The sequence below is a fragment of the Anopheles stephensi genome, chromosome 2, assembly GCF_013141755.1.
Source record: "Anopheles stephensi strain Indian chromosome 2, UCI_ANSTEP_V1.0, whole genome shotgun sequence".
In the NCBI taxonomy this organism is placed as follows: domain Eukaryota; kingdom Metazoa; phylum Arthropoda; class Insecta; order Diptera; family Culicidae; genus Anopheles; species Anopheles stephensi.
In genome coordinates this window covers 30,523,916-30,535,265 of record NC_050202.1, presented here as the reverse complement: position 1 = coordinate 30,535,265, position 11,350 = coordinate 30,523,916, and the positions used below count along the sequence as shown (strand labels likewise).

Here is an 11,350-nt window from a genome sequence, read left to right as displayed (position 1 = left end):
GTCACGTCATGAGAATGACACCGGACGACCCAACCCGTAAAGACCTTTTAGGCCGTCCACACGGACAGAGGCGGCGTGGTAGGCCCAAATTGAGAAGGAGTGATGGCGTTGATGCGTCCGCCAGAACGGCCGGGACAACGGATTGGCAGACGACGACGCTAAACCGTGAGCGGTATCGAGCATTGTTGCAGCAGGCCAAAACCGCAAAGCGGTTGTAGCGCCTGATAAGTAAGTAAGTAAGTTATACTATTTTAAGTGTTAATAATAGTGTTTAAATAATTTTATTTTAAAACAAACAACAACTATGGACAATGGCCATGCGCTAATATCTTGGTGTGTGTGTATAAATTGATCTACATTGGAAACAGTTGTGACAAAAACATAATACAAAACAAATCAAAAAGCATCAACTTATAAATGCTGCATGTGTTGCAAAGATGATGCCAGCTGCTGGAATGTTGGCTCGCGACTGACCGAGCGTGCGTGTGTGTGCGCGGGTTTTTTTTCCTCCATGTTCAATTCGTTAGCACCTATTCGTGAGTATCGCGAATACGCTTCAGACGCTCCATGCCAACAATTTTCAGCAATCTGTGTTAAAGGACAGACAATCCGCGCCATGGAAGGGGAGGTAGAGAAAGAGACAAAAACACAGGACCATGATTATTGAATTGTGGTTTCTTCCTAATCGGGTGTGAAGAAAAAAAGGGAAGTAATTTCAATTAGCTTCACTTACACTCGCTTCAGGTTCGGGTAGTAGAGGCCGATGTACAGCAGCACGTTAATCGGGAACGGTCCGACCCAGCTGAGATGGGTTTTGTTGGCGATCGCTAGGGCGTACAGGTGGCCGCAGCGTTCGCTCGTCATGCGGCGATCGGTCGGTTGTACCGAGTGGTTGTATTTCTGTCGAAAAAAAGGAAATATGAACGCCTCGCAATCATTTACCCGTTGCGCTGCTTACCGCGCCCGGTGTCTCGGTGAAGCATTCCTGCAGGAAGTTGGTCGCGGTCGGTCCGGGACAGAACATCGTAACGTGCACGTTGGGGTATTCGTTTCTTAGCGCTTCAAAGTATCCCTAGGGTGGAAAGAAAAAAGGGGTTCCGCTACATTCCCGAGCGCTGTTGCTAACCACCGTTGGCGTTGCTTACATGTAGGGCATGCTTGGCACCGGTATACGTGCCAGAGTTCGGTGCACCAATAAGACCCGCCGTACTGCTCGTCACCACCAGGTGACCCTTCATCGAGTTGCGGGCGAAAAAGTTGAGCGCCACGCGGGACAGGTTCACCACGGCGAACACATCCAGCTCGAACAGCTCCCGGTCCACCTTGATGTTGATCGAGGCCCATTCGGCGCGCTGCGATCGGCCCGCATTGTTCACCAGAATGTCCACCGTTTTGAAGTGGTCAAGCACCATGTTGAAGTAGTCGTTGTGATGGTTCAGGTGCAACATATCCATCTCCAGCACGTACACATCGTTCGGTCCGAGGCTTCCATTCGATTGTGCTGTGGAAGCGATCGGAACGGAAGGCGATTGTCGTTACGATTGTCCGCATGATCAGCAACGCATTGCTCGATCGAGACGCATGACGTGTTTCACCTTACCTATACAGGCCTGTTTCACCTTTAGCAGTTCGGAAATGTTACGGGCGGAAATGCACAGCTTCACGCCATGCCTAGCCAGTGCGATCGCCAGATCCCGTCCGATTCCGCTCGACGCTCCGGTAATCCACACCACTTTCCCTCGAAGTGACGCTGCAGAAAATAAAATCGACTTGAATGAATGCAAAATCTTCTCTTTCCAAAACCCGGCCATACTTACAGATGGGTTTGCCCAGTTTGGACAGAAAGAAAAGCTCAATGTCCGAATCCAGCACGGCCCACATTATAAACCGTACCAGGTGGTACACGAAAAAGCTGATTGCGACAAAGTTAAAGAAGAAAGCCATTCTTTCTTTCTCCTTACAGCACGGCACGGAATGGCTCACGAATGGGCCCACGAATCGATCGACACCCGTACAGAACACGCCCTTCCAGGGAGGGAACAGTTCTATTCCTCCCTTTACTGTGTTGTTTTCTCTTCACAAACGATCGTTCCCCCCCCCACCGAACGCGCCTGCTATTGTCGTCACCCGCAGAAAGCGCTGTCAAAAAAAAGCGTAATCCGCCACCGTTGCGCGACCGAACTTAGTAAGGAACTGCGGGAGAAGACCGTGCGCGATGATGTTTACGCAGCGATATCACACGACGACAACCGTGCCGCACTTTCTTTTGTCACCAGAAGACGTCGGAGGAAGGGCGGGGTGGGGGAAGTGGGTGGTACGTAGGTAGGTAGGCGAGTTTCCCATCCAAGCCCTTATGCACTTTTGATAAAGCCGCGCAAGGGTTGCCTGCGCTGCTAGTGCCAATGATCGCGCGCACTGGTGTGTTTTTATTTTTCCCCCAGAAGAAGATGGTGGTGAGAGGGGCTACCCCATATGGACCGGTGCGACCGGTTCAAATATTTAGGAAATAGTGCACACAAACACACACACACACGCTTTTTTCACTATTGGTTCGATTTGCGCGCTGCGGATGATGGCATCCGCGAATAACCAACAGGTTGGTCGGTGGTCGGTTGCTTTTGTTCTGTGACTCACATTTGCGCGATATTGTTCTCACGCATTCAGCCTGTCATTCAGGCGTTCGGGTGTATGTGTTCAGCACCTGTAGCTAACGTAGAAATGATGTAAATATTGGAAAAAAAGCTATAAAATTGTGCTTTTTAGTAGGGTTTTAACCACGTAAACCAAATAACCAAAATATTCAAAAATGTTGAAAAAGTTTATTTCCTAGAAAAAAGAAACCTTTTATAGACCACAGCCTCACAAACCGGTAGCTGTCAAGATCATGATCATTGAAATGCAGGGTTCGCCTTCACAGGAGAGTGCTTGCTTTTACACACTGGCTTTCAAATAAATATTGCAATTTTTGTTTTTCAATTTGTTTAGCAAATTAAAGAAAAATCTTTTCCAGCTTGATGAGCTCTGAATGAATGAAAACGAATGAATATTTTTGAATCTGCAATGGTGGTGGTGCAAAATGCAAAAAGGGTTGTTTATTTTGATAACGCTTTATTGCCCTTTGGTAGCAGCTACAAACACCGCGGGGAGACCGACGATAAGACCAACACAGATAACAGTGCGATTTCGTTACACATTAAACGCATGCAAGTTTTGTTTTGTGATGTAATCTTTTATCGGACCCAAAAGATTTTTTTTTTCGTTTATTTATAGAGGCTTTGGGTCTTTGAGACGGACCCAAAAGAGAGATTTCGTTTATATGGGTTAGCGTATTGCTTGGGATTGGTGTTTCCGTTGCAAGGACGTTGACTATACCAGTGCTAGGTGGTGGGTATAAAAAAGGTCTAGTGAGTCTTTTTGCATACGGTAGATCGTTACACTAAGAACAAGATGAAATAATGTTGGGCATTTAAAGAACCCAAAAAATATAATTCTTCAGATCTCGAGCTGTTATTGCCGGCGTCCTGTGACTCGATTTTAACCGGAGCTGGAGATAGCTGCGTACGGGGAAGCGGTGGTCTGTAGAAATCCCATTTTGAACTCAGGTACTGCCAGGTGCAAACCGGTGGAGCTAACGCCTCGGCCACCAGACCGTTCTGCCTGTTCGATTACTTTACGATATATTGTTCTTCTTTGGTACTACAACCTCGAGAGGTCTCGGCCTGCCATTTCTGCGTACGGGGTGGCGGTCTGGATGGGATTTGAACCCCGGTCCTGTCGTGTTATATTATGTTTTATTCGTTTTTGAATGGTAGCTAGAATGTATGTTATCTTTAAATATTCACAACAACACGAACGACTCAAACTTGAGGTAGCATATCAACAACAATGGAAAGAAGAAAAATGTTACTTTAATTTTCATCAGATTATCGCATTGAAATTGGATGGCGCATTAGCCTTTCCTTTAGATCTTTTAGGACCTGGCTAACCCGGTGGTCTGGAATATGGTTATTGGAAAAAAATATTCTTACTAACAGGTTTAGTTGAAGAAATGTTAGTTTAAAGATTGCTTTAGTTTATTCAAATACAACAAATGTGAAGTCAATCAATTTCCTAGCGTGGAGATTTCGCTAAAAAGGGGGAGATTTGCGAAATTTTTCCGTCAAAATCATCTCGGTTCATCTACCCGCATTGTTTAGAGCACTTCATGCTATCTCTCTCTTCAACCGAAAACTACCATGGCAACGCATGGAAAGTGACAGAGAGGGCTAGAGAGAAGTGAAATCTATCCGAGATTTTAGCTGGAGGAGGCGAAATCTTTTTGACGGATAGATTTCGCATAACCCCCCCCCCCCCCCCCCCCCTCTGTTAGCGAAATCTTTTTGGCATCTCGCATCATGTAGCCAGGCTTTTGGTGATATGGGCAATAACAATTTGTTTTCTCTACACTGGCTGGAACAACTTTTTCGATTGTTTTCAAAGCTGATTCAAAGCAAGTGTCTTCGAGATTCAAGAACAGTAAGACGTAGATTGCTTAACATAGTTGTGTAGGTATTTGTGGTCTGAAAAACACTGCATTAAAAGAATTAAAAAAATCAAGATTGCTCGGATTTCGGTGCACCATCTTCGGATGTATGCTAATAACGTAAAACGCTACAGCGTTTAATTTTTCACTTATCCTATATTTTTCGAGTTTGACTTTATTTCCTATTAACAATCGATTTCCTGCTGAAGTTGAGCAGTTGGAAAAGTGTAGCGTGTCCCCCCATTTTTACGAAAGATACATTGGTGTGAGCAAAAATGTACAAACGCAGCAAACAAAGAAAAAAACCGACAGAAAACTGGAGCAGTAAGAAACGGAACGCACTATATGATACACAGCGACACAAGCGCCACAAACCACTAGGGAGGTGCCTGGTTTGGCCTATTCGGACTTTTTGATCGCTCCCATGTCGATGCAGTTGATCTCGAACTGTTGGATCGGTTTGCCCTGCATGTAGGCTTGGGCGTAAAAGTTGCCGAACAGCAGGATGAACGAGATCATGTACCCGATCAGCGTGTAGTGCATCCAGAGTGGAAACTCGCACCCGGTAATGATGCCATTGATGCCGAGTATCATGGCGACGGTGAACTGGATCAGCTGCAGGATCGTCAGGTACTTCTTCCACCAGAGGTATTTGTTCATGTGCGGGCCGACGGCGGCTAGCCCGTAGTACGTGTACATCAGCACGTGGATGAAGGAGTTGACCATGGCGGGCAGGAATGCTGGCGAGAGAAGAGACGGAAACGGAGGATAGAGAACAAGCAGGAAGGACAATGTTATCCTGGGCTCGCAGCATAATTATGCTTATTATAAGTGAGTAAATCGTATCATAAAACTTAAATGACGGGGGCCAAATTTTGACAGCAAGAGCGAGAGAGAGAGAGAGAGTTTTCCATACAAATGATGTGCCATTTATATCATTTATGTAAAAAAAGCCGTGGAATGCCAATGGGCGAACGCACTTTAAGATCATCGGGCAGAGCGAGAAGAGGAATGAGTATTAAAAAGGCATCTCGTTAACGAATGGCTTTTGGTAGTGAGCACTTAACCATTTAATCGGTTTCCATCGGTACTTGACTACCTCATTCCTGTCTGTTTGCGGTTAACGGAAGGATTAATGCTTGTCGGCGGTAATGAATACGTGAATACTTGGTGCTTGGTGGGGTAAAGTGGCAGGAAGAAGCTGTGTGTATGTGTGTTGTATTAATTAAGTGGCACTGAATTATGAACATCATGTTTGTACACTGAATCAGGTGTACAAGGTGTTAACAATAGCTTTAATATCTTGTACAACGTGTTAAAATCACAGTTTGGAGGAATTAAGGAAAGAAGAGGAAAAGCTCACCACTCTTGGGTTAAAAGTGCGTATCTACATTCACAATTACAGTCAGCCTGGTGACTGTAAAGCTTCAAGGAAACGATCGATCTTATGGGCATAGATCTTCTTATGCTCTTCATACGATAATGAGTCCTTCGAGCTATTCAACTACTCTTCATTTATAAGTCGAGCCGCTAAGGTTTGTCGAGCTGATCAGACCAAAGGACCTGGATGATGATGATGATGTCCCGCCTCATACCCCTTCACAGGATTGATATATTATCTAGAGATTGTATTATATATTACAACTTCTCTCTCCTTGCACTAACAATCTCTAAGTGCATGCCTGCCACTTTTGGCTTTCCAGACTTATTGATACCAAGTAGTTGGATAGTCAATCACTATGGAGGAACAGTCCGGATGGGATTTGAAATCCGATCCTGCCGTATGAAGGCCTCCACCGTTGTCTCCTCTACCACCGGGTGGTAATAAACAATATGTAAAAAAAAACACGAAACTCAGATAATATGGGCGACCTAGACAAACTCTCTACACATGAATGAGGACACTCAAGGACTTTTTTAACAATTTAAAAATACAAAAATTGGTTATTTGAAATTTTACAAATCTTGAGTCAAAAGTCGATAACTACAGCTTGTATTCATATAAACCTTAAAGATCAACGAGAAACGTCGTAGATCGCCGTTTGATTCTGATGCAATCCCGAGCCCTACGAGTTATTCGATGACTCCAAGGTATCATTTGGAATTTAGCGAGTTAAGCTTTGGCTGAGCTGAACAAATCAAAAACCAACCGTTGAATGAGGACACTCAACGAATTAGATAACAATTTAAAAATACCGAAAGCGTTGTTTGAAATCGTACCAATCTTGAGTCAAAAGCCGGCAACTACATCTTGTAATAAACCCTACTGAAACGATCAATGAGAACATCATAGATCAAAGTCTGACCCTGACGCAGTCATTATTCTTTTCAGCTATTCATTGCCTCCAATGTCTCATTTTAAAATTCGATTCGCTAAGCATTGGCGAGCAGATCATCTCAATAAAATGGTACCAGATGGTGGCCTGCCTCCCCGTACGCAGGACTGACTATCTCAGTTACGGGTAGAATCAGGTCATGGAAAGCCAGAAATGGTAGGCAAAGACAAGACCTCTCGAGGTTGTAGCGCTAAAGAAGAAGAAGACGTATTTCAGGGCGTTGAACTCGATAAGGGGATCATGTTTTGGGTTCGTTATAATTGAAGCATTTGCTTGGGAAAGATTGGAAAAAAACGGACTGGGAGACGACTTAACTCGACTATGTTAGAGTGTAAGTATACTTACTGCTTCCACTTGGGACCCACTTGACGCCGATCCACCAGAACGAGAACATGGTGCTATGGTGGTACACGTGCAGGAACGTCAACTGATTATCCTTCTTGCGCAGTATGAAGAAGAATGTGTCCGAGAATTCCAGCACTTTGGAGAAATAGTACCACCAGACGGCATCGACAATCTGCAATGCAAAAGGAAGAAGAAGAAGATCCGGTTAAAGTCCCCTTAATAAGCGCAGTAAGAGCCCAGAGCCGCCGGAGGGGGCAATAAATTCCGACCGACAGCAATTTAGGCACGCATCCATGAATAATGGACCGAAGCGGAGATGAAAATGCAGCGTCGAAAGAGAAACCGAGCCAGCACCAGCTGATCGAGCCAGACGAGCCATTGAGGGAGGCCGTGGCTGCAGTACCATCCGTCAGGATCTCGCTGACTCGAGGTGAAACAGAAAAACCGCAAACTCACGTGTCGTGGTTTGCCAACGAAAGTGAAATCTCCGCATTGTTGGGCGATAAATAAAAAAACAAAGTTCAGCCCTGAGGTACCCGTAACCCCCCCCCCCCCCCCCCCCTTTGAGGCCCCCGTCGGGTCAGGTTCACTGGCATTCGGGAAGACCGACCGCTGTCGGTGGGAAGAGAGTAAAGAATATTAGTTGCAGAAGACGAAACTTAAAGCGAAACGAGTTCAAAGATAAGGAAGGCGCTCAACCCGTCCGAAACGGTTTCACTGCCTTCCAAACCATGGCTCTGGAATCTGGACAGGGCGTAGTGCGAAACATGGTTCCTCGATAAATCAAAAGAAAACAGCAACCAGCATGATGGAAATGTATGTCAAAGGGCTTGATCGTTGCCTTTTTTGTCTGTATTATTTTTTTGGGCAGTTAAATTGATAAATCATTCACTCGTTTCGCTCGTCCCAAAAAGGGATGCCAAGCGGGCGGAGTGCCTTCGGGACAGTGAGACGAGTCGGGGAACGGAAGAACAGGAACCATAATTAAGAGCTTTCGCCTTTGCTCACTCACTCACTGGAGCGACAGTTTTTCGGAAGATATGTAATTTGTCGGCACGATCCGGACCGGAGCAGCATTTTTTTGTCTTTCTCGCGATCGCAGTCTTTGATAACTGTAGCTACTTTGATAACTGTACATCGATGTCCAAGATGGACCTTATAAGGCAGCGGGACAGCTTGCAAATGAACGCAATAAAATACCGCGGATACATACAGTTGGGCGCGTACACTTACCCGAAGCTCCGCAGGATGGAAACTCTGCCGGCACGGTTCACAGATGTAGCTGTACCGGCGCATGGTCGACCCGATGAAGAGCTGCAGGCAGATGTAGAGATTTAGCAGGGCCATGGCCAAATTGTACGGCACCAGGAACGTGGTCAGATCGAACGGTTTCCGGCTAGAACAGAGGCACCAGAGAGCGTCATGCGTAAACAAATGAATCTCTAGAAAAGGAGGGGCGATGAGGCTTACTCGCGCATTATTTTGGGACCAATCCAGACGAGGAACAGATATATGCAGACACCGGTCAGGGTGGGAATCGGTGAGTCGACCATCGGCCATCCTTTCGTGCGCGGGTCGGCGAGCGTTAGCGTCCATTCGTAGTACCCGAACACGTCGTAGAACGGAATGCTTTCGCTGATGTTGGTGGAGGTCATGGTGAGATTCGTGGCGTTTTAATGTGAAAGGGACTGTTTGTCAGGTTACGGGTGCGTTTTCCCACAGGAAAAGAACCTACGAAGATGGGAAAAAGTTAATGTTAGTCCGCTATTAGAGGTTTTTGATACTACTCTTTGAGGCATCCTTGAGTAGCTGTTGGGCTTAAAGTTAAAGGGACACTTCTAGTCGCCTCCTCAAGTTAGGTTCAGAATAATCAGCGTTTCAATTGTTTCGAATAGATCCTGTGGGGAAATCAGGTTTTAAATTGTACGTGGCTAATGTCTCTAACCAGGAAACAGATGATCGTTTCCTTTAGGCTCACGAGAGGCTTGATAGCGATATTTGTAAGCGCAGAGATCTGTTATTACCGCGATAATACCACCTATTTGTAGAGTAATATCAAGTGTAATCACAATGTCTTCAGTGGTCCTGTAATGTAGGTTCACTATCTATTCGCCCATGATTCCTCGTGCTTTGAAGTTTAAAGTTATATGAGAAATCTCCCGGAGTTGTTCTATGTGCCCTATCTTGCCGTAAGTAAATTTACCAGCTTAATGCATACAGGCTAACCATTTGAAAAGTCCACTCTTCTCCCAAACACAAGCTTGTAACAAATATTGATGTTTAGTCTGCATAAACAAAAGTCAGATACATCCGGACCTTGCAAACATGCTTTCTACCATCTGTACAAATCTTTGCGCCTTTTGTACAGCTTGGGCGTAATTATTGATCAGGTCACTTGCTTGATTGTATGGTCAATTAACATTTTGAAATCACTTGTTTTAACTTCTCTGGCATTACTTGCGTTCAAAATCTGTTTTCTTGTTACTTAAGCTGTAAAATTCTTCTTCCTTGGCACTACAACCTCGAAAGGACTCGGCCTGCCATTTCTGGCTTTCTGTGACTTGGTTTTCACCCGCAGCAAAGTAGTCAGCCCTGCCTACGGGGGAGGCTTGTTAAAATTATTTACTTGACGGTTTTGACTCCCTGCCATAATAAAATAGTAGCAAACATATAGCAGAGTTCCAAAAACCCTTTGCCGAAGTCGCCTAGGCACTCGTCATGGAAAACAAATTTATTGCTCTCCAAATTTAAATTCGTTGCCTTTTCTGCTTTCTTCTTAAATGGACTGCAGTTGGTCTAATTTATCTTTAAATAATTAGTTTTAACTGAAGTCTTTTTTACCAATAATAAGTAAGTTACATTGTTTTGAGTGGTTTTGTACATTTCCAAATTAACGTGGGTCTGTACATTAGAGTGGGTTTGTACATTTCCAAAAACCTTCAACCTTCAATAAAGAAATATTATTTTTGAAAAGAGTTTTAGGAAGAGAATTTAGAAGGATAATTGGTTCTTTTATTATGTTATACTTTCATAAAAATAATCAAACAATTAATATGTAATCACAGAGCGAAACGAGCACGAATTCATAGCCGAGTCTGCGTTGCGTCGAAAGTTGTCTACAGTTTTTAAGGCACATTGCGTGTAAGACGCGTAAGCGTAAGATTTATTAAGCCAATTAACGACATAATCATAATAATAAGCGGACATACTACTCACTTTAACTGAATCACGTCGAGTGTCGGGTGTAAAATCGGTCACACTCGGCGTCGCTCGATCGGCAAACACAGGCGAAAAAAACGTTGCCAGCAAACTTCGTCAACCTGTCAACGGCAATGCCACGACGACTTTGCGACAAGCGCTTTTGCTGGCGCTTCAGCGTGTTAAAATTTTGTTTTTCCTTCCTCCTACTTGCGACGGTATCACTGGCGCGGTTCTTTTTTTTTTCGCTGTGATTGGCTTTTTTGTCCGCCTTGCGAGAAACACACCGAACGAAGATCGATGTACGATTGAACACCGTCGGTGGTGGTGTGGTTAAGGATTTCTGCCCTTTTCTTGCTCGATGTTTCACTGTAATACTGGACTTTTTTATCAGTTTATTAAACACACTCACTCATTAACACACACACACTGCACAACGTCTTGAGCGCACCGGCCAAGGAATGGATTTTCGTTTGGATCACACCAATGCTTAAGAACGGTCCTGCGGGTAGATGGCACAACCTTCACTTGACTGTACTGTCCGGCCGGCGTCCGTTTGGATAGCGTGATCCGTGATCCGTGGTGCAACAGTGACCTGCCACTCGCGTGGTGCACGGTTCGGCGTGCGTAGGAACAATGACGCCACCGTTAGCCCGCGTGTGGCCAGGAAAGCGCGAACGGCCGTACGATTTTTCCCTGATCGATGCATTATTATTTTTGCACCTTTACAGCACACCTCTCGTTTTGGCGCACGCGCACTCCGATACGATCGCTTCCCCGTTGCATCGAGTGGCACCACGAACGGGACGGTCGATGCCGATGTCGGGGAGTCGTGACCCGGGAGGGGGGCCATACGACATACGACACTTGTGCCTTCCGTGGCACGGTCTGCGCTGTGCAAGTGAGTGAGATGGCAGAGGTACATTAAGCCTGAGGATAGTTACGGAAC

General features: G+C 45.3%; 2 protein-coding genes across 3 annotated transcripts; both read right to left on the bottom strand.

Annotated features, from left to right (window-relative positions):
* Positions 1-249: 249 nt before the first annotated feature.
* Positions 250-2,793, bottom strand: LOC118508277 (dehydrogenase/reductase SDR family member 7). The gene is made up of 6 exons (XM_036047918.1): positions 1,818-2,793; positions 1,601-1,750; positions 1,146-1,501; positions 959-1,072; positions 734-900; positions 250-588 (listed from the first exon to the last, which is right to left on the bottom strand). Exons 1-6 carry the CDS (start codon positions 1,942-1,944, stop codon positions 531-533), a joined length of 972 nt encoding a protein of 323 aa, XP_035903811.1. The 5' UTR covers positions 1,945-2,793; the 3' UTR covers positions 250-530.
* Positions 2,794-4,663: 1,870 nt separating this feature from the next.
* Positions 4,664-11,047, bottom strand: LOC118503305 (elongation of very long chain fatty acids protein 4-like). Of its 2 annotated transcripts, XM_036036424.1 has the most exons (5): positions 10,420-11,045; positions 8,674-8,934; positions 8,437-8,599; positions 7,204-7,375; positions 4,664-5,262 (listed from the first exon to the last, which is right to left on the bottom strand). In XM_036036424.1, the coding sequence occupies exons 2-5, from the start codon at positions 8,856-8,858 to the stop codon at positions 4,922-4,924; spliced, it is 861 nt and encodes a 286-aa protein (XP_035892317.1). In that variant the 5' UTR covers positions 8,859-8,934; positions 10,420-11,045; the 3' UTR covers positions 4,664-4,921. The 2 variants fall into 2 exon arrangements, with proteins under 2 accessions (XP_035892317.1, XP_035892318.1); XM_036036425.1 differs by having other exon boundaries at positions 8,437-8,934; positions 10,420-11,047.
* Between the last annotated feature and the right edge of the window lie 303 nt (positions 11,048-11,350).